At 44.7% G+C, this 22,221-nt stretch overlaps 1 protein-coding gene across 17 annotated transcripts in view; it reads left to right on the top strand.

Annotated features, from left to right (window-relative positions):
- The window catches only part of clasp2 (cytoplasmic linker associated protein 2), a 145,329-nt gene extending 130,987 nt beyond the window's left edge, over positions 1-14,342 (top strand). For 12 of the 17 annotated variants that reach the window (XM_079523486.1, XM_079523482.1, XM_079523481.1 and 9 more), the window contains 9 exons: positions 469-575; positions 1,446-1,496; positions 2,162-2,303; positions 6,488-6,674; positions 7,930-8,123; positions 8,679-8,807; positions 9,861-10,067; positions 11,060-11,176; positions 12,125-14,342. In XM_079523486.1, coding sequence (XP_079379612.1) covers positions 469-575; positions 1,446-1,496; positions 2,162-2,303; positions 6,488-6,674; positions 7,930-8,123; positions 8,679-8,807; positions 9,861-10,067; positions 11,060-11,176; positions 12,125-12,199 — 1,209 coding nt within the window. In that variant the 3' untranslated portion in view covers positions 12,200-14,342. The remainder of the gene's footprint in view (positions 1-468; positions 576-1,445; positions 1,497-2,161; positions 2,304-6,487; positions 6,675-7,929; positions 8,124-8,678; positions 8,808-9,860; positions 10,068-11,059; positions 11,177-12,124) is intronic. The other 5 variants (XM_079523487.1, XM_079523478.1, XM_079523477.1 and 2 more) reach the window with 1 other exon arrangement.
- The last annotated feature ends 7,879 nt before the right edge of the window (positions 14,343-22,221 follow it).

Genomic DNA, 22,221 nt, shown 5'->3' with positions numbered 1-22,221 from the left:
TCTCTGTTGAAGCCTGGGAGGAGCGGGTGTTGAGGGCGAGGCAGGTCAGGGTCCATGCTAAACTTGTTCCCCCACAGAGTGCGGCGCCACGCCTGCTCTCTGGACAACATAATAGGTGTCCCTCTCAGAACGTGAGGCCCTGAGAGACTCCAGTAAACCGAGTATAGGGTTTTTACTGGTTAGGTGTTTGTGTTTATTTATTAGAATAACCCAGTTTATGGACTGTAGTTATTATTTTCTTCAATGTACAAGTCTTTTCATTGTTCAAGCGTTCAAAATGTTTGGTGATGACCATGTGGTCAAAAAGATAATGATTATACTGCAACATAAAATACTGGGGCTAAAAACATAAGTGGGAAAGGCAGTCTCTGTATTTACCACAATCTGTCACACGCCTACATTCTACTGTAGAAGTGAATGATGATGTTGACTGTATGTATGTATGTTGTTGATTTCCTTTGTGTTCAGGCAACGATGGGCAGCCCTCTGACACGCCACACGCCACGCTCACCAGCCAGCTGGTCCAGCCCGCTCACCTCCCCCACCAACACATCCCAGAACACCCCGTCACCAAGGTAACACACACACACACACACACACACACACACACACACACACGTTATCAGATGATTTCATCGCCATCATAAACCCTTATCAAGACCATGCAATGGAGCCAGTATGGACATTTCCTACATATTGACGTTGTTGTCAGCCATTGTCCGATGTCTCGTTGTCCAACTACTAAACCTATTACTAACCCTAACCTGGCTCAGTCTTAACCGGCTTTAAAGTACATAAAGCATACCGCATGCACAGTTTCATGTTGTTTTCGCTCCGGCGGCAGTAATTTCACTGCGTAATTTCACCGCGTTTGCTAGTCACCTACTCACGGTAGGCAGTATGTAGGAAATGTCTATATTGCTCCTTTGCATGATCTGATAAGGAACATATTGGTGATTATTTGTTTGAGATAACATTCAAAGCAGGTGCGCACGCACGCACACACACACACACACACACACACCAATCAGCCTTGTTAGTGGGTGGGAAGGAAGCCAGGAGGAGAGGTTGATCTCTCACCTTAAATTAAATCCTCATTTCCTACACCCTCTCACGGAGGAAGCATGTAGGAAACGAGAATGAGACTTGACATGAGTAGCAAAACGGCCCTGAGCCAAGAAAGTATGGGAACCCCACTGTATGACCTACACCGACCAGTAGGGGTCAGTAGTAACAAGTGAATTGCTTGTACCGATTCTCAAAGCAGTCTTTTAAAGGTAGTGTAAGTGTTTTGTTAAAACAAAATAGTACATGATAGAACATGAGGTTAATGTAACAGTGTTTAGAGCATGATGGTTAAAGGACAACCAAGGTTCATGTTTGGTGGTTATGAGAGAAAGTAAAACATGAGTTAATTTTTCATTTACTGCTTTCTTTCATTTTAGCGATTTCAGCATTTTTTTGACGGGGGCGGGGGCATTTCTCAACACCAGCAGGTTAGCCATATTATTTTCATAATCATATGTGCACAGGTTAGATTAACCAATTGACTTGAACAGAACTTGGCTGAAATGTGTCCCAATAATGTCTGTCTGTCCGTCCACAGAAAATGAAGAAAATCTTCATTTTCGTTTTTACGATCTTTAGCTGCGTTTTTTCGTCGGTTTTCCGAAAAACGTGTCCAGTGTGCAACCACCTTTAGTGTGTGTGTTACAGTGCGTTTGACTAGGAGTCTAGGACAGTGGTTTTCAAACCTTTTCATATCAAGGTCCATTATTTATTCTGCATTTGAGCCACGGACCACAATTTGATGACATTTAGCCTCTCAGACTCGAGAGATAACGGGCAAACAATCAAAAGAACAATTCTTATTGTGTAGACCTTTGGCAAATTAAGTAATGCAGATGTTTAACAATAATTTAAGTCTTGAGAGCGTAAAATGAAACCAAATGGACACTTATGGGTCCATTTGGTTTCATTTTAAGCTCTCAAGAGTTAAAGACCTAATGGGTGCATTTGGTTACCAACTCTCCATCATTTACCTGGGTACCACCTGGAACCCCCTCAAGGACAACTGGTGGTCCCGGGATCAGTGGTCTAGGACACGGAACATGGTGTTAATGTAACTGTAACATATATTATTCTGTGTGTGTTTTCCCAGTGCGTTTGACTACGACACAGAGAACATGAACTCGGAGGACATCTACAGCTCTCTGAAAGGAGTCACAGAGGCCATCCAGAACTTCAGCGTCCGCAGCCAAGAGGACATGAACGAGCCAATCAGGCGGCGGGAAGGAGAGGAGGTAAGGGGAGGGCGTGTGTGTGTGTGTGTGTGTGTGTGTGTGTGTGTGTGTGTGTGTGTGTGTGTGTGTGTGTGTGTGTGTGTGTGTGTGTGTGTGTGTGTGTGTGTGTGTGTGTGTGTGTGTGTGTGTGTGTGTGTGTGTGTGTGTGTGTGTGTGTGTGCGTGTGTGTGTGCGTGTGTGTGTGAGAGCCTGTGGTGACGTCAGTTCATGGTAACACGATCAATAAAAATGCATCCTGGTGTTAAAGTTTTCAGTCGCCACGACTGATTTCAGTCATATGGATTCCATTGTGGATGGTCTTTTTTTCGATTTACCGTAGTTATTTTAAAATTTGAGTATTTTAATTCAAACTATCAAAAGAATACATGTTATATAGAACAGCGGGAACAACCAAAACATAATCATTCTACTGTACATATTAGGACTTGGCCTGACAACATGTTACAATCGTGCGATTTCATTTAGCTTTAATCCACGCATCCTAAAACCTGAGTTATACTTGGTTGTGCGACGCACACACTGAAAACAGCTGATCTACAAACTCACACCGTGTCACAGCGGCCATACATTGTGAGCTTGTAGATCGTCTATTTTCGGCGCGTGGCACCAGCTTGCAAACTACTTGAAATGGCCCTCAAGGCCTTCTACAGCTGCTCATGCATTCTTTAGTCGGCCTGGTTTTATTACGACGGCTGGCAGTTTTCACTCACGAAGGGTTAAGTGCAGGTTGTCCGCTCATTACAGCTATAATATTTGGTTTATTTTTAATATGCCGTGGCGTTACTTTTACACCACTTGCCAAGCCGGGTGTCTGGTTGCTCTCCTGGCTCGTCAGATGGATGGCAGAGATAGTTGAGGTGAGTCTTTTGACTGATTGATATCGCACAAGGCAACAGATCCCTCCCAGGGGAGGCGGCAGCTAGTAAGAGGTTAAAATGTCAAGTGGCTTCTTCCCGGCTTTACGGATGCCACGCAAGCCCACCTTCTGCCACTCTGACACCGGATCTGTCCCGCCGAGCCCTCCCATGGCGTGGGAACTGGGAGATGTACAACATGCACCCGGGGCCCCGGATCGAGAAACGGGCGTTTTTATCGTCCAACACGGATACGGGAGGCTGTGAGCGAGAGTGTCGAACTCGTGTACATGTCAGCGCGTTATTTTTTCTCGCGTGCTCATTCAGAACAAATTTATGACGTGGAGTAAGTGTACGAACACCCACTTAAGTTCGCTCTTCCTTAAGTTCCCTCATGGAACCTTATTAAGGCACGGCATGGTCCCTGGCATGGGGTGGGTGGGGGGGGGGGGGTGTTGACATTTGACTGACATTTTCCTACTCGAGGTGAGCCTGAAATCAAGCTAATCCGCCCTCTCTACATACTGTACACACGCAGATGGACACACACGTTATCAAGCCAGCCAATCAAATCACAGCACACTAGAGTCATCAAGTTGCCACTAAGAGAACGGCGCTAGTTGGTAAACATAAACGGAGGAAGGGGTCATCGGCTGGTCTCATGTCCCTCCCAACGATACACAACAATACTTGGTAAACTTGACCACCGTTGGCTCTGCATTTGGTCTGCTATTAACCCATTTCAGGCGGGAACCCCTTTTGGTGTTTTAAGCACTATGTTATACTATGTTATAGCTATTGAAAAATAGCAGATCTACAAGCTCATAGCGCGGCACCGAGTGCCGCGCTACGAGCTTGTAGATCTGCTATTTTTGAAAAATCGTGAAAATGTGGCGCAAATCTTTGAATATATATATATATATATTCTTTCAGAGCGAACGTTTTAACTCAAATCTTTGCTTCTGAGGGGTCCCTGGAACAACATATTTTCAGATCGGGGTCGGCGGCCAAATACATATCATTCTGGGGCTCTCTTGTTTGAGAGCCACTGACATAGAAACATATTTTTTTCAGAAAACTGTCAGAATTTAGAAGACATTTACTGTATAAGCTCAACACATCACGTCGGGGACGTGTTGAGCTCTTGTTGGTCTGCCTATAGAGCGCCGAAGTCCTGACGTCACTCGCTCATCCCCTGGTTCACGTCCTGACGTCACTCGCTCATCCCCTGGTTCACGGAAGTAATTCCTCTATGGAGAATAACATTGGGTCATCCTAAAATCGTCTCTTATAAGCATTGTGGTCCAAAAATAAACAAACTGTCTCTGCGATATTGTCTCGGAAGTGTCTTTGTATCGTTAATGACAGTCAGTCACTCATATTTGATAGTCTGTTTCTAGAGAAAATGTAACTAATTCTGCAGCAGTAACATTAGTATGTTCTTGTAGTCAGTTGATTCTTCATATCCATATGAGTGAAACGGCCTGGATGATTTGTTTATTTTTCAAACGCAGTTCTTATATGAGGAGATCTAAAATTCCCCCATGGGATTTATAATGCAAATAAAAAGTACATGAACCCGTGGACTTAGCGCCCGATAATATTGACCTCAGACTTCGGTGCTCTATTGTTGACAAATGTTCACCCCGGAATAGGGATGCAAAATAAAGTGATGGTACAGTGTTGTTATGCAATGATCTCAGTACAGCGAGCCAACACAGGCTGATGAAGACATCAACGTCATGATGAAATGTGAATGGGAGCAGACCAGGACTGCTTTGTCTCCACCTCTGGACTCTCCTCAACGTTAACTACTTAAGCCCTCTATACTTTACCGTAAAACCAATAGCGAAAACGGCCATTGTGAGCTTGTAGGTATGTAGATATTACTACTTTGGCTGTTTTAGAGAACTAGATTTCGCCTAGTGCGCCCTGAAGAATTAGCAGTGCCGATCAGAGCACTCTACAGTATGTCACCGTGAAGCTTGGCCTATACAATCCACATGTTAGGTTTTGTGACATCCACCTTTATTTTTCTCCCTCTTTTTTTTGTCAACATTTTTGCCTATAATGTCATACCCAATAGGGACACAAGCCTGAATGTGGTTAATGGCGCCGTACTCAATACATCTTACAGGAGGGAAAAGTCCCGGTCTGTGTTGGTGTGGCTTTCATCTTCATGTTGAAGTGTCCGCTGGCAGTGCCAAACATTCTGTCACCCTTCCACGTGTTCAGAACGGGGACAATAAGGACAAACATTCTGTCACCCTTCCACGTGTTCAGAACGGGGACAATAAGGATGAGACACGTGTGGTTGTTACTAGGGAGTCCTGGGGTGATGTCACAGTGGAAACACTGTCCCAGGTGACTGCTGTGTGTAGTTAAAACCAGTACTGACATCGGGTTCACATCAGGACATCATGCTACAGCACTGCTGTACACGGACACTGTGTTTCGCTCTTTCTTCAGCTGCATATACTTTACCTCGACATTGTGTTCACATTGTGATCACAGTCTCTGTCTCCATGTTTAACCCTTTTTGACCTGAGATCAGATTCTAAAAATGTCTTCTACATCCTGACAGTTTTCTGAAAAAGCTATGTTTCTATGTCGGTGGTTCTTCGATTTTTCAAAAATAGCAGACCTACAAGCTCGTAGCGCGCCACTCGGTGGCGCGCTATGAGCTTGTAGATCTGCTATTTTTCAATAGCTAAAGCATAACATAATGCTAACACCAAAAGGGGTTAGGGTTAAAGGTTAGTGTTTTGTTCAGGGAAAGCTACAGTGTCAGCTTGGTGGAAAATACGCCACTATTTACTACTACTGCTTACTTGTAACAGAGTATTTCTATCACTTCTAGATTGAATACATAAATGATCCACCCACTCTCAGCTTTTCTTTTTTTTTTTTCTTTCAGAATATTCATCTGAACTATTGATAATCACAGAGACTTCTGTGCTTTAGCAGATTATTATTATTTGTATTTAATTTTTGTCAAACCGCCATCCGTTCAATAGTTGGCATCCATTGAGAATTGCCTGAGACAAAATAGTGATTCAAGGACCCCCGAAATATGTATTCGCCCATGGACTCTCATCTCAAAATATTTGTGTTACATGGATCCCCAGAAGCAAAGATTTGAGTTAAAACGGTTTGCCTTAAAAATATAGGACTTTATATATTCAAAGATTTGCACAAATATCACGATTTTTCTAAAATAGCAGATCTACAAGCTCATTGTATAACTGCCATTTTTGAAGAAGATTACATAACACAAATGCTTTCCCGGGTTTCACTGGTTTAATATTCTACCTTTCATCTTTCTTCCAGGGTGGCAGCTCAGATGGACGCTCGGACTCGGTGGACAGCGGCCGCATGGCCCTGGACAACAAGACGTCGCTCCTCAACACTCCCCTGCTCTCCTCCAGCCCCCGGGGATCCCGGGACCACTTCTCGGACTCTCCGTTCAAACACAGCATCAAAGACAGCAGCCCGGACCCAGAGCATCTCTCCGATGGTACGCTCACTCATTTTATACACAGCCATGACGTCGCTGTCCGGCAGAAAACCTATCTACATATTCTACCTTTTTCTGTTTTCCGTAAATTAATTACACTAGCCCTTACCCGTTGTGAGATGTTCCACCCCCAACCCCCCTGTACTGCACCCTGGGTGCGTTTTTAATTCACTAATAAATTCATTATTAATTTATAATTTGTTAAATTGGAAAAAGGGCTTCGTTAAGACCTCCATATTATTATGGTCAATGCCTGTGTGAAAAGTGGGAGCGATTGGTGCAGGCGGTGAGGAGATAAGGCGATGTTTCTGACAGACACACAGACACACATTCAGACATTCGGTTAATTTACAGCGTCACACCAAAGGATTAAAAGTAGCGGATCTACAAGCTTGTGGATCTGCTACTTTTGCTGCTTTTGAATTTGTAAGTAACAGTTTTGGACATATGAGGTTTCCACCCGACAGACGACATGAAAAGATAACATTCTTATACGGTTGCAAATAGCAGGTTAGCTATGTGTTTGTGGCTGCCTTTTATTAATAATGTATTGATATTTGAATCACTACTCTGTATCTTATTTAGTTAGTTAGTTATTATATTCAAAGGGACCTTTTTATTAAGTGTTTATTTACTCTGTGTCATACTTAACATTTTATTTATTGAATTGCTTTGCTGTTGAAATGTGCTGTAAAGATATTTTTGCCTTCCCTAACACGGTTACACCTGATTTATACATGGGTGCACATCGAAAATAGCTGATCTACAAGCTCTCAAAATGCGTTGTGAGCTTGTAGATCTTCTATACCAGACACACCTAAACCTAACCCCAAGGTTTACCAGACAGTGGCCTTGTGGTTAGAGTGTCCGCCCTGAAACTGGGAGGTCGGGGTTCGATCCCCGGCCGGGTCATACCAGAGACTGTAAAAATGGGACCCAATGCCTCCCTGCTTGACACTCAGCATCAATGGGTTGGATTGGGGGTCAAATCAACTAATGATTCCCGAGCGCGGCGCACGCTGCAGCGCACCGTTCCAAGAGATGGGTCAAATGCGGAGAACAAATTTCACTGCGGTAACGTCTGTGACTAATCGTACGACTTTGACTTTGACTATTGTCAGTGTGCCACACCCACGTGCAACTTCTGTAACGTACGACTCAGGATTTAGAAACACGGTTTAGAGTTGTAAATATAACATGGTCGGTTCTTAGGCTCACTGCATTCTCCCCATTGGCTTCCTCCTCACTTTAACAGACAGAGGCCTTGACCAATCGGAGCTGGTGGCCGAGCTGCTGAAGGAGCTGTCCAATCACAACGAGCGCGTGGAGGAGAGGAAGGCGGCGCTGTGCGAGCTGCTGAAGCTGATTCGTGAAAACACTCTGCAGGTCTGGGATGAGCACTTCAAGACCATCCTACTGCTGCTGCTGGAGACCCTGGGAGACAGAGAGGTATACACACACACTAGGGCATTAAGCAACTAGTCGACTAGTTTAATAGTCGACTAGTAAATCCACTAGTCAACCTTGTTGGTACTAGTTGACTAGTTGATAAGAAGGGAAAAAAAGTAAATTTTTCCCGGTTTTGTAGGCCTCAAGATCAGGTAGATTATAGTTATAGTCACCATGTACACAGTTGTTCAATGTACAAATATTTATTTTTAAAAAAAAAGAAAGAAAAAAAAAGTTTATTTTTTTAATTTATTTTATTTTTTACATAATAGGTAGTTAAACAACTAGTCGACTAGTAAACTAGGCAACTAGTCAACTAGTAAAAATGACTAGAAGTGAATGCCCTAACACACACACAAGTAAAAGAAAACGTGTTAAACTGATTTTCAAGATAACGTGAGCTTGTAGGTCAGCATGCAGTTATCTTTTGCTATTCGTCATACAAAAACAATATACGAAGGTTCAGTAATATCATTCAGAGCAGCCAACACTTGTGATCACCACTATCTGGCCAAATTGTCCACCTCCCTCCTCTCATTGTCTCATTGTCTCCAGCATGTGATCCGGACGCTGGCTCTGCGCACGCTCAGAGAGATCCTGAGCAAACAGCCCTGGAGGTTTAAGAACTACGCCGAACTCACCATCATGAAGGCCCTGGAGGCACACAAAGACACGCACAAAGAGGTACGCACGCACACACACACACACACACACAAAGACACGCACAAAGAGGTACGCTACGCACACACACACACACACACACACAAAGACACGCACAAAGAGGTACGCACGCACACACACACACACACACACAAAGACACGCACAAAGAGGTACGCTACGCACACACACACACACACACACACACAAAGACACGCACAAAGAGGTACGCACACACACACACACACAAAGACACGCACAAAGAGGTACGCTACGCACACACACACACACACAAAGACACGCACAAAGAGGTACGCACACACACACACACACACACAAAGACACGCACAAAGAGGTACGCACACACACACACACACACACAAAGACACGCACAAAGAGGTACGCAGGCACGCCACGCACGCGCTCACACACACACACACACAAAGACACGCACAAAGAGGTACGCAGGCACGCCACGCACGCGCTCACACACACACACACACAAAGACACGCACAAAGAGGTACGCACGCACGCCACGCACGCGCTCACACACACACACAGACAGACACGCACAAAGAGGTACACACACACACGCACATACACACAAAGACAGTTCCACAGCACATACACTGGGCATACAGGTGAGCAAAATTCTGTTCTCCACAACTCATGGTGCTTCACATTTTAAGCCAATTGACACATAAAAACATTAAAAGGTATTACATGTATATACACAGCATATTACAGAGGACAGGGCACTGCACCCCGTGGGGGAGCAGCAGATCCAGAGGCTAGCAGTAATACAAACCTGCTTGTGTGTGTGTGTGTGTGTGTGTGTGTGTGTGTGTGTGTGTGTGTGTGTGTGTGTGTGTGTGTGTGTGTGTGTGTGTGTGTGTGTGTGTGTGTGTGTGTGTGTGTGTGTGTGTGTGTGTGTGTGTGTGTGTGTGTGTGTGTGTGTGTGTGTGTGTGTGTGTGTGTGTGTGTGTGTGTGTGTGTGTGTGTGTGTGTGTGTGTGCGTGCGTGCGTGCGTGTCTGTGTCTGTGTCTGTGTGTCTGTGTCTGTGTCTGTGTCTGTGCAGGTGGTGCGAGCGGCAGAGGAGACTGCGGCCATGCTGGCTCTGTCCATCAGTCCAGACCAGTGTGTGAAGGTTCTGTGTCCCATCATCCAGTCGGCTGACTACCCCATCAACCTGGCTGCCATCAAGATGCAGACCAAGGTCATAGAGCGGGTTCCCCGTGACGGCCTGGCCGCCATGCTGCCCGAGATAGTTCCAGGACTCATACAGGTTGGTAGTGGCACACATAGATAGTTCCAGGACTCCTACAGGTTGGTAGTGACACACAGTACACACACATAGATAGTTCCAGGACTCATACAGGTTGGTAGTGGCACACAGAGATAGTTCCAGGACTCCTACAGGTTGGTAGTGGCACACAGTACACACACATAGATAGTTCCAGGACTCATACAGGTTGGTAGTGGCACACATAGATAGTTCCAGGACTCCTACAGGTTGGTAGTGACACACAGTACACACACATAGATAGTTCCAGGACTCATACAGGTTGGTAGTGGCACACAGAGATAGTTCCAGGACTCCTACAGGTTGGTAGTGACACACAGTACACACACATAGATAGTTCCAGGACTCCTACAGGTTGGTAGTGGCACACAGTACACACACATAGATAGTTCCAGGACTCCTACAGGTTGGTAGTGGCACACAGTACACACACATAGATAGTTCCAGGACTCATACAGGTTGGTAGTGGCACACAGAGATAGTTCCAGGACTCCTACAGGTTGGTAGTGGCACACAGAGATAGTTCCAGGACTCCTACAGGTTGGTAGTGGCACACAGAGATAGTTCCAGGACTCCTACAGGTTGGTAGTGGCACACAGTACACACACAGAGATAGTTCCAGGACTCCTACAGGTTGGTAGTGGCACACAGAGATAGTTCCAGGACTCCTACAGGTTGGTAGTGGCACACAGAGATAGTTCCAGGACTCCTACAGGTTGGTAGTGGCACACAGTACACACACAGAGATAGTTCCAGGACTCTTACTTTTTCGGAAACCTCTCATTCTACTGCTCTGCCAGCAAAATGTGGAATGCCTTGAACACCATCCATTAAAGCCAAGGATGTGTAACACTGGTTTCTTTCAAAACTGGCCTGACACAGGGACAGACCCAGCCAGGGACACACATTGCTGGCTCAAAAATTACAAAAACTGTAATAACCCTTTAATAATTGCTGTGTGTGTGCACGGACAGGGCTACGACAACTCTGAGAGCAGCGTGCGGAAGGCGTGCGTCTTCTGCCTGGTGGCCATCTATGCAGTCATAGGAGAGGAGTTGAAGCCACACCTCAACCAGCTGTCCAGCAGCAAGGTGACCACGCCCTGTCCCAAGTTATCAGTCATTTGGATCTGTCTACAATAGCTTGTAGATATTTTCAGTAGATATTTAGATTGTTCAGTACTAGATTTGTAGCAGATATGTTTTCAGTTTGTTTATTTATTTATTTATTTTTGACCATATAAGGAGTTCCTCCCTGTCCCCAGTTAACACCTGGGGTCAAAAAACCTTAGGTTTCGTTTTTAGGCTAGGTGTCCCAGCCTTCATCAGGATAGAGAGGGGCCTTCCGCCAATCATGATCGAACGGGGGCGGGCCTTGGTGTGTGTGCTGTTGGCTTGTCGCGAGTCCCCCCACTGTAATGCGTGCATGTGCACATCTTGTTACCGGGGCGGACCAGGGTTTTTTCCAAATCACTGAATGCTCCTTTAAGATTAGAGCATTGGCAGTGGCCATTATGTTCAGAAGCATCAATCATAAAGGTTAAAGCCTCAATCTGTGATTTCTTCACCTACATTGGAAATATTTTAAAGGGTAAATGAATGGTAAATGGTGCATTTTATCCAAGGTGCATTACATAGATTGTGCCGTATGTAGAACAGCAGGAGCAATATTACTAAAACATCATAATTGTACATATTGTGTTCATTGTTTAGGAATCGGTGCGAGTGTGGGAAGCTCCTTTCACATTGTTTAACAAATAGCACATTGGCCACAGGCGCGTAGCGTGGATCAAATGATTTACTGGGCAAATTAGCCAATAGGTGTGAACGGATTTTGCCCACTTTTGTTGTTTTTCTTGTATTTTTCGCCCCCCCTCTTCAAAGTTAGACTGGGCAAGCTCTAAACTGACTGGGCCACGGCCTGCGTGGCCCAAGGAACCCTACGCCGGTGATTGGCCATACAAAGTCGTTTTATTTAGCTTTTATCCATGTGAATATTCATTCATTCTTTTTCCTACATCTCTCTCTCTCTCTCTCCAGCTCAAACTGTTGAATTTGTACATCAAACGCGCCCAGTCTGGATCCAGCGGCGGTGATCCTTCTGATGTCCTATAGGAGAGACAACGCCCCCAACAGGCCAACTACAGAACTGCAACTCTGCCCACCCCCCCAACAACAATGCACCCTAACCATACACACACATACATACATACAAGGAAAACACACTTTAACACAAGCAAACCGCTTTCACACACATACTCGCTTACACCAATGCGTGCAGATATTGTTCTCTTGAACAGGTTTTTTTTTAACTGTTTTTATTTTATGTTCGAAATGAAATTAATAAAATTCATTGAAAATTCAATAAAATTCATTTGTTCATATTGCAGACTTAAACATACTTTCTCCAGCAGACACACACACACACACACACACACACACACACACATACAGTGTTGGGAAGCCCTTCGCCACTGTCTTCATCCATTTCCTGCCCTGGTGCTTGATGGGAGTTGTAGTACTACATAAGAAGAGGAATGTTGTTTTCCTGACTGACACTGATGCAAAGAACAAACTGGTTACGACTCCCTCTGTAAACTGTATACGGCCCCTGTGTACACACCCACACACCCCCCGACCGAGGCTTAATTTATGCTCAGTAGTGTGAGGGTGTCGCGCACCAAGCTTCACATTGCGTAGAGTAGCTATAAAGCACGCATAGGTAAAGTGTCACTATCCTCCGTCCTCCTGCACCTCATTTCTTCATCCGTGTGCCTCGTGCAAAAGAAAACACACCGACAACACCAAACAACACCCTCTGAACTACAACACCCAACAACACCCTCTGAACTACAACACCCAACAACACCCTCTGAACTACAACACCCAACAACACCCTCTGAACTACAACACCCAACAACACCCTCTGAACTACAACACCCTCTGAACTACAACACCAAACAACACCCTCTGAACTACAATACCCAACAACACCCTCTGAACTACAACACCCAACAACACCCTCTGAACTACAACACCCAACAACACCCTCTGAACTACAACACCAAACAACACCCTCTGAACTACAACACCCAACAACACCGTCTGAACTACAACACCCTCTGAACTCTTCACCCGCCGGGCTCTCCAAGAGCGACGGGGCAGGTGTGTGTGATGTGTGTAGTTCCCGGCGGCCAGGACGGTATAGGAGGTTATATTTAAGTGGTGTCACAGGCAGCAGGAAGGACCATATTTGGGGGCGATGAGGTTTCTTTTGCTGCGATATGCAGTACATACATAATACTCTCTCTCTCTGTCTGTCTCACTTTCTTTCTATCTTTCTGGAAAGGTGCTCATGAGTCTCCCCCCCCCCACCCCCAAGGTACGAGCCACCGACAGCAGCAAGGCAGCGCCCCCTATAGCCCCCCCCTCCTGGACAGAGGCGTTATGATGTGCTTGGCTATGCATGAGACACATTTTGTTTTGTTTTTTGGGGGGGGGGGGGGTCCCCCCAGTGGCCAGGGTGGGTCCTACAGTGCTCACAGTCTGTGAATAGGATACCGGGGGCGTGGGGCGAAACCTTTAACCACTTGAACCCCACTATCCATATTGTGGGGAAAGCTTGCGCAGAAAATAGCCGAACGGCGTCAACCATTTTAGGGTTTAAGTGGTTACAATGAAAAGGAACAATGTCCACCAGCGTTTCAAAAACTAGTGGGCGGTGCTCGCCATCCCCACCGCCCCCCCAACTCGTCTCGGATCCATCCGGCACCAAGCTAGGTGTTGCTTTAACGACATGGATTATTATCACATGGCGGATATGTATCTGTATATGAAATTAAAAAAAATAATTGGATATTCGATTATGGTGTCATTTAGGAGAGTCCACCCCCTCCTCCCCCCAGGGAGGGGTGCACGCGCACCTGCTGCCCATTTCTTGTTTTTATTATTTTGATGATTTATTTTCTCTCCGTTGCGCGTGCCGTAGTCTGTCTCTCTCAAAAGGCGATTTCTCTCTTGGTTGAGAAATGTGTAGAAATGTATTATTTGCAAGAGCTGAGAGAGGAAAACAAAAATGTCATGTCACCCTTTTCTCTTTCTCTCTCTCTGTCTCTCTTGCTCGCTCTCCTTTTTCTCATGCTTCTCATGTTGTGTCCGTTTTCTCTTGTGAGTAACATTCTAGTTTTCATTGTTGTTTCCTCTGCACATTAAAAAAAAGCTGTGCTTACAATAAAATAAAATGAGAACTTGTACAGACCATGATAAAACACTGTCCTGTCTGTCTGCTTTAAAACAACACATTGTTTTATAATGCATTTGTGCAAGGGCCACGTTTATGAGGCAATAGAGATTTCATCCTCACCATGGAAGGGCCGTAACAAGAGGACATCTCTACAGAAGAAACATGCGGTGCATGTTTTTGGTCCGACATACTAATAAGTCCGGCAGGCATTAGTCCGACACCCTTCCCAAAACCCAAAATCGAGTTTTAACCTGCCACGCATGTCGGGAGCCATGGGTTAGTTTAACCTACCACGGATTAGTTTTAACCTGCCACACATGTCGGGAGCCACGGGTGAGTTTTAACCTGCCACAAGTTAGTTGTAGCCGACCACGCATGTCGGGAGCGACGGTGTTGTCGGAGTAATGCCTTAGTTTTTCTTATTTTTTTCTTGTATACCAAAAATAGCCTATCTACAAGCTCACAACGCGTCGCTATTCAATCGGCAATTTTTTGGATTGTTTTTGAAAAACAAATAGATTTATGACTATGTCTTGCCCGGAGTAAAGATGCCATGTTGAAAGTTAAAGTTATGACGTGATGTGTTGCCAAAGCACAATTACAATTAAACATCACAACTAATGTGAATAAAAGCTGGAACTTGACAGAAACACCTTTACACAGAGAAGATATGTAGGCCTATGAACAGAAAACAATTGTGGTTTACAATGAAATATCTATTTTTAAGTGATAATTTCAAAGCACACTCAGTGAGGCACACCACATCAGTCGATTACAGTATATTCACACTGTTTTCAGAACATCAGATTTGTGAGCACAGGACATACATTTCCAAAATCTACAGTCACTGTTTCAGAATGAAGGGCTGTGGGGCTGTGCTTGTTTTACTGTTATGCCTGTCTGAGGCTGCCAGGCTGGAGCTGGGAACATTGATGTATCCAGTGTTGATCAGGTTTATCAGATTGGTGAGTAGGTGTGAGTAGCTGTTCTGCCTGTCTGAGGCTGGGGCTCAGGGGGAGAGTGGACGGGTCAAGGTTGAACCAGGAACCCTCTTACAACCTGACATTTGGACTGAGCTGAAAGAGCTCAGAGACATGGCAGCAGAACAATGACTGCAGCTGGGGCACATGGAGGCCAGGGTGGCAGCCAGCGAGGAAGAAGCCAAAGAGCAGAGAGACGAGGTGTGTCGTCTGGAAGCTACCGTGGTAGAACAGAGAGAGAAGCCAAGGAGCAGAGAGACAAGGTGACTGATCTTCGGGTGGAGCTGAGTGTCACCAAAAATGAGATGAAAGGAATGGCAAAAGAAAATACAGGTTAGTCTGATCGAGATGCTACATGCTTGTGCAAAGCTAGATTTAGAAATTGTGTTTGAAGAAGTTGTAAAGATACAAGCTGAAATTTGTTAATGTTTTCATAGTTTACAAGTGAAGAAAAGGCCGCACACTCAGCCACAATACATGCAGGATCATTTATTGAGTACCAATGATTCGACCTGGAAAGGTCGTCTTCAGGGATCATGTTTCATAGTTTTACATAAATGTTTCGCTGCCATTTTTGAGCGGTGCCAAACATGAGTGATCGCAACATTTAATATAGACAAATATGCAATAGCCTACTATGCAAGAACATCATATAAATGAGCAGAAAATGAAAATAAGAATATGTATAAGTAAACAGGTGGGGGGGGGGGGGGGGGTTATAGGCTTTGACTTTTACAGGGGCCAGTTCCGAGTTGCAGCCACCTGTAAGTGCTCTTTTGGGGCCGTTTTGAAGAAGAGCAGGGATTCACATTTTGTGTTTGACTGTTGGTAGGGCATTCCACATCTTTGTGGCATACGAACGTAATCCCTTGTTTGAGACAAATCTGGGTTGAACATGATAAGTGGAGCTCCCTCTGATGTTGTGACACCGTCTCCACACCTTAGCGCAAAATGGTCTTAAGCTGCGCGCAGCTTAAATTCTGAGTTTTTAGACAGCTGGTGGATGGAAAAGAAGCTCCACCTCCGCAGACTTTTTGCGCGGAGGAGAGCGTTTCCGGGAATCTGGCCGTCGCGCAAAAAGTCTGCGGAGGTGGAGCTTCTTTTCCATCCACCAGCTGTCTAAAAACTCGGAATTTAAGCTGCGCGCAGCCGAGAACGTGCGCAGCTCTTTCGATAGTGTGGCAGCACCTTGACTGTGTGGACGTCATTGACATTTTTGTAGTTTGATTATGCACTCAAATTAAACTGCATGAGAATTAATAATGGACTTGATACTGATTGATTGATTGATTGATTGATTGATTGATTGATTGATTTCAGCCCACCGCTGTCTACCATGGAAACAAAGGTAACTGCAACTGAGAGCCAATTAGAGGAACTGTGGAGTAAGTACATTACACATGTCCTCCACGACCTACACTGGTTCCCCATCAAACAAAATTCACTAGAAAATTATGCTCACCACCTACAAAGCACTCAACAACCTGGCTCCCCCTACCACTCAGATCCTCTCAGACCCTATAACCCCTCCCGGCCCCTCGGGTCCAGTGAAGCCAACCTCCCGAAGGTCCACAAGGCCAAGTACCGCACCTGGGGGGGGACAGGGTCTTCTATGTTTCTGCCCCCTCCCTCTGGAATGCACTCCCCAATCATCTCAGAGTTGCCCCCTCCCTATACTCTCCTTAAAAACCTCACTCAAAACCCACGTCTTCAAGATAGCTTTCCCCAGCTGAGGTCTGGTTAAGATGTCCCTGTCCTCCCATCCATTGTTTATCCTTTAAGTTGTTATTAATGAGAAATTACTGTATGAAATATGTTGTATGAAATATGTTGTATGAAATAGCGACCGCTTTGTTTCACTACTTTGTCTTGTTGAAGCTGATTGTTGGATGTAAGCTGCTACACTGCAACACAACATTATGTAATACATGAGATGGTGTTAGGTGTGAATTAAAAGTATAATATATGCTTTCATAATATTATAAACGATGTAATAATTAGTGCATGGGCCAACACTGATATTTTCACAAATTGGTACCACCTAAGGTGACCGTAATGTTTTTGTATTTTTGTCTCTAGTTCATATTTTGGCATGATACATCTTCCAAATCAGTAGCTTAATGCCAGTTATATGTGAACATACCATTAACAACCTATATAAGGCAAAATGTTCAAACTTTCATTATGCTAATGAAATTAATGATCTGGCTGATATTGGCCGACAGCTGGTTTTTCCTCGAGAGATTACTACAACCACCCTGAGACCTGACCTGGTGCTCTGGTCCCCTTCTCTAAAAAAAGGTGTACATCATCGAACTCACAGTACCCTGGGAGGACGCAGTGGATGAGGCTTATGAGCGAAAACACCTCCGTTATGCCGAGCTCGCGGCTGGAACGCTGAGGTCCGCCCTGTAGAGGTGGGATGCAGAGGGTTTGTGGCAAGATCTACCACCAGACTGTTTGCAGACCTAGGAGTCAGAGGCCAGAACCAGTGCTCAGCCATCAAAGCTTTATCGGAGGCAGCCGAAAGAAGCAGCCAGTGGCTTTTTATGAGGTGGAAAGACCCCTGCTGGGTCCCGAAGTAGCAAGCCAGGAGGTATGCTGTCAGCTTTGGCTTGACTCAGGGAATAGGACGCCCCTGCCATGCATAGTCCCACGAGAAGTTTGCCATGCATGGCTCTCTTTCTCGTGACGAGTCTGGATTAACGCAAGCTCAGGTCTGATCAGCCTGTAGCTGGCCACCTTGGGGAGGGTGTATAGCATAGAGCAGGGGTGCCCAAAAGGTAGATCGCAATCTACTAGTAGATCACAAAGGCTGTGCAGGTAGATCACATGACATGCCCCTAAAGAGTATTTAATTTAAATATATTGAAGAAAAAAAAAGATTAAAAAAAGAAAGAAAACATTTCTCCCCCTCTATTTCCCATTCCAAGTGCATTTGTCTTATACTGTACAGAATATAACACGAACTCTACTATTCCGAAGCCCCCTCAGGTACAGATTTAAACTATTTTCAGCAATGGTATAATAATTGATTTGGTGGGTAGATCTTGCCGAGCTGGTCATTTTGAAAGTAGCTCTCAAGTCAAAAAGTGTGGGCACCCCTGGCATAGAGTATATAAAAGGATAGAGACTGAACTGGCGCGAAGCTCCGCCCCCCCAGCTATTCATGTCAGTGGAAGTTGCTCAGTGGCGTTTTGAAGCACCCGGAAGACTGACGGAAGTACCGTCTCAGAACGTCTACTTCCGCATTTGACCACCAAATTTTGGTGGTCAAATGCGGAAGTGCAACCGAGCGCTCAATGTTAAAGCCCAGCTGCACAGGGTTTTCCGGTCATGAATCCACGGGTCCGCCTGTAGTCCCTCCTCCTACCACTAGGGCCCAGTGCTTCAACGTTGAATAGCCTCACTGGCCCCTTGGTGTATAGTGTCAGGGCCGAAACATCCCAAGATCCAAGGATACACTACTGATGATGCGTATCCAGCTCCCACCATTCACCACCACTCATCACCAAGACGACAAGATGACACCAAGACATTCTACCATTCATCACGACAACACTCTTAGGTATGTGCTTGCACAAAGGAATTTACATCTTATCCTGTGTTTGATAAACTACATTGCATTGATTAGTAATGTGACGTGTCAAACTAGGGGGTTTTCAGGATTGAATCCATTCCAAGCATTAGTTTTGCATGAAAAACACTCCTTGGCCTAAATTCAGCGATAGCCACTTGCCCAAATGTGCACAAAATGTGATGACCTCATCACATTTGTGATGATGGCTATGGACGTTTTTAGCCCAAGGAGTGTTTTTCGTGAAACCCCTAGATTGACATGTCACATGCTACTTAAAGGCATATTCAGTGATTTCACTTAATTCAAATATCACTTATTTTTTCTTATTTTTTGGATAATCCTCCCTACTATAAAGTGTGCTGACCATATAAGGAGTTCCTCCCTGCCTAGTTTCGGTTTGGGCTTTGGGTGGCAAAGCCTTCATCCAATCAGGATGAGAGGGGCCTTCCTCCAATCATGATCGAGTGGGGCGGGCATTGGTGCACGTGCTGTTGGTCTGTTGTACTTCCCCCCACTGTAGAGCGTGTGCATGTGCACATCTTGTTACCGGGTGGACCGGGTTTTTTTCCAAATCACCCCAATCACTGAATGCTCCTTTAAAGCATAATGACATTTTGAAGGATTTTCCTCATATAGGTTGTTAACTGGTCTACAAGAGTCACCACTAGATGCATTGGCAACGCATACAATCAAACTACAGGTATGTGGTGATTAAATCATGTCAATTAACTTTATATAATCAATTAGTTTCCACAAATTACATCTATCAGGCTATCGAGAGATTATTACTGTATAATGTACATACAACTTCAAGGTGTGTTTCCTACATAAACCAGTGGACAGGATGAGATGACAGAAGTTTAATGTCATTGGTTTTACGTGTGATTTAGTTTTCATATTTGGCTGCTGAACCCCATTCAAAACAATTCTTCAAGAGTTTTCAAAAGTTATTTTTATTTTTTAAATAGTGGCTCTACAAGCTCACAACATGTCTCATCATAACGTTGTGTGAGGTTGAGTACACCTGCTATTTCTATTACAGCCCAAGTATAAAATAGGGTTGAAATTGTTAAACATATTTTGCTGGAGACCCTGGTAACCCCCCTAAGGATCGTTGGGGTCCCTGGAACCCATTTGAAAATGAGGTGTCTTCAAAGCACCAGCGAAAGAAGTCTTATCACTTCAGATTTACTGCCTCTTCATCAATCACCGGCTTTGCAGATCCAGATGTATAAAAATTAGCAGAGACTCTTTCACAACACTGGTTTATATGCATGGGAATTATGACTACATATCTAATGGCATCAACATAGAGCTGGAGGTGGGAGAATATTGTGCACTCTGCACAATAATATACACTGTAGATTTCTTTAAACCAATATCGATATTGATAACTTCCTGCTTCTCAGGACCCATACAGATACTAATAACCGATAATAAATATACACATAAAGAATACATACTAGTCAAAAGCATTCTTGTTTGTCTTCTTGTATGTTTTACTCGTTATCCTTTTATCGATTCTGTTTAGACTATAAAACATCTAGAAGACCAGAATGATGAAGTGTTTTTTTGCGGCTTACGCCTTTTATTGGTTTTTGAAGGGACAGACAGTAGGCTGACAGGAAACGGGAGAGAGATGGGGGAAGACATGCAGTAAAGGCCGTATCGGGCTCGGGAGTCGAACCCGCGGCACACTGCGACTGGATTACCAGTCGGGTGCCCAGACGGTTACGCCACCGCCTGGGCCTGATGAAGTGTTTTTGACTTTGAAATGTATACCCTGAGAAGACCACATTTACAGTTGTTTCAGTCAACCTATTTGTGCTAATAACGCAGATGACAGGACGTTTGTGCAGTGAGCACTTCAATGGTTGATAGGTTGGAAGTTGAACAGCAGGCGTCACACTGTGTGGACATATTTGTGACAATATGACATGCCCTAAATAGAGATGCCATGTGGAAAGCAGATGAAAGTATGTTATCCTTTAACATATTAAAAAACAGACGAGGCGTCAGACCTGAAGATATAACCATAAGATAGATATCTCCCCTTGTGTGTATTGTACGTATATTGTCTTGTCTTGTCTTGTTTTGTTTTGTTTTCGGTTGTATGTATTGTCAATTGTCAGTCGTTTCGTTTACATGTATGTTCGATTAAAATTCAATAAAACATAAATTGAAAAAAAAGATATGTTTCCAGTCGCTTCAATCGCTTCACTTTGATCGCGCAGATTGGTAAATGGTGCATTTTATATTATGTAAATGGTAAATTTATATAGCACCTTTTATCCAAGGGACTTTACATAGACTGTGCATTACATTCACCCATTCACGCACACATTCATACACTGATGGTGGAGGAAACCATGCAAGGCACCAACCAGCATCAGGAGCAATTAGGGGTTCAGTGTCTTGCTCAAGGACACTTCAACACTAACTATGGGGGAGACTGGGTTCGAACTGGCAACCTCACGGTTACTATCCAGCCACTCTACCCCTGAACATTGGCTGTAGGCCCGCTGACACCGTAATTTAACTTTGGGACTGTGTAACCATGGACCTGCTCGTTCACCCAAGACGGCTTGGTTCTTATTATCTAACACAATTCCTGCTACTATATCATTTATGAGCAGCAAAATTAGTTCTCATGTCTTAAGTTTGCAAAGGTTTGTATATTGTTTTTTCCACTGTTGCCGCAGAGTCTCGGTGGTCAGTTCAGTTGGAACTGGATGAAACCAAACAGCCAGAAACATTTCCGGGTTCCGGACAACATCAATGCTGATTAGCTATCAGGACGCGATGGGTGGAGTCTGGGCCGGGGGAGGCAAAGGTCGCTTTAGTTGGATTTTTCCAGCCGGGGCGAAGATACAGGCGGCCATTTGCGTCGCCCCGTGTCCATTCAGGCAACTTCTCGTGTTTGCCTTTTATTTACTTTTCTCAGACTGACTAACTATAACTGATTGCTTGAGAATGAGATGATGTATGATGACGTATGATGATAAGAGCGCCCCTCACTTCACACGGGTGTGATTTTTAAATATTTCTTTGAGGGAATTTCTGACTTTATTTCTGCCTTTTTTTTAATCTCAGGTCACCCCTGTAAATGACTTTTTTCGTCCCTCTTACTAGAGGGATTACGTGGCTAAACTGAAGTGATAGATGAATTCCAATTATCAAAGTGTTCTGAGGCACCTCTGGACTTGCGTCGCTTACGGCACCCACTTTGAGAACCACTGCAGTACAGTGGAGAGAAACAGGAAACGGGCAGAGTCGTGGAATCAACCCATAACATAACCGAACCTCTCTCTGCTTCGGTTCCAAGTGCTGCAAA

Source organism: Electrona antarctica (genome assembly GCF_951216825.1).
Source record: "Electrona antarctica genome assembly, chromosome: 15".
Taxonomy (NCBI): domain Eukaryota; kingdom Metazoa; phylum Chordata; class Actinopteri; order Myctophiformes; family Myctophidae; genus Electrona; species Electrona antarctica.
Note: the sequence above shows the minus strand (reverse complement) of the source record. Positions and strands in the feature narration are given on the sequence as shown.